This window comes from Atta cephalotes (genome assembly GCF_000143395.1).
Source record: "Atta cephalotes unplaced genomic scaffold scaffold00019, whole genome shotgun sequence".
NCBI lineage: Eukaryota > Metazoa > Arthropoda > Insecta > Hymenoptera > Formicidae > Atta > Atta cephalotes.
In genome coordinates, this window is record NW_012130083.1 from 1,909,042 (window position 1) to 1,910,366 (window position 1,325).

The window sequence follows — 1,325 nt, forward strand, 5'->3', positions numbered from 1 at the left end:
TATATATATATATATATATATATATATATATATACATTCAGATTATTATTTTTATAATCACTTGTTCCTGATTCTTAAATGTAACTTCACGTGAGACTGCAGCTTTGTAAATCGATTATAGATGTCCCTCCGTATTAACGGATTGACCTTTTAAATCATTTAAGTATCTGCATTAAACAACAATTTCTTTTTTGCCACACATATTATTTGCCATATGGAATTTTTTTAACTTTTTCTCATTCAGTACTTTTATTTCATAAAAGATAAGTGCAAAATTGAAACAGCAGTCTATTCTATGCCAATTTCTAGAATGTCAAATTTTGTAAATTGTTTTATTATTATTGTGTACACAGCAATGTCAAATTATATTTGTTCAATATATTTGTGATTAAATTTTTCCTGTTGTAGGAAAATACGATTATCGAGGAACCAGAAGACAATGGTAAGAGATGCCTTTTTTATCAATCAATATTTACTATTTTTTAATTAACTTTGATAAAAAACACATCACAAAAAGATTCCAATAATGTATATTATTAAAAAAATGTATTACTAATAAATATAATTAATAAATGATACTGTTCTTAATAAAAAAATGTATTAGTGAATTAATCAACATTTATTAGATAATATTATTTTTTATTACAGAGGAAAGTTCCATAAAAATTCAGTTTATATTGAAAATGTAAAAGAAGAATTTTTTATCCGATTGTATAACAATTTATTGTGAATCAATTTACATCGATATCTATTAATACATGCGATGATGCTTGTCGAAGTATTATACACAATGCTGTTCCAGATACATACTGATAAATTAAGAAGATTAATTTCAATTTAAAACTGTTGAGCGTTTTGCGCGTATATTTTAATCTAAGTTAGAAAAATTTACAATAATCTTAAATTTTCGATATTAATCTTTTGATGAACAAAAACAGATACATTAAAATTATGAAGTGAGATAAAGAAATATGAAAGTCTGTTTTGCAATCAATTAAATTTATCATAATACTGACAATTTGGATCAAAAAGAATTTTAAAGGTAGATGTTCCTTTCTATATTTTAGTAAGTTGGAAATATATTATAATAAAAGATATTGTAATGTTTTATAGAGGTGCTTCTCGAAATGGGATGTGTAGGAATCTGTGGATCGGACATTCATTATCTTGTCAATGGCAGAATTGGCGATTTCATTGTGAAGAAACCCATGATTCTTGGCCATGAGTCCTCTGGAACAGTTGCCAAACTTGGAAAAAATGTTACGAATTTAAAGGTATATCATACACATATATATATATATATATATATATATATATATATATAT

General features: G+C 24.5%; 1 protein-coding gene across 1 annotated transcript in view; it reads left to right on the plus strand.

Moving 5' to 3' along the window:
• LOC105619020 (sorbitol dehydrogenase-like) overlaps positions 1-1,325 on the plus strand; it is a 6,053-nt gene that overhangs the window by 1,022 nt on the left and 3,706 nt on the right. The window contains exons 2-3 of the mRNA XM_012200547.1: positions 409-442; positions 1,114-1,274. Coding sequence (XP_012055937.1) covers positions 409-442; positions 1,114-1,274 — 195 coding nt within the window. The remainder of the gene's footprint in view (positions 1-408; positions 443-1,113; positions 1,275-1,325) is intronic.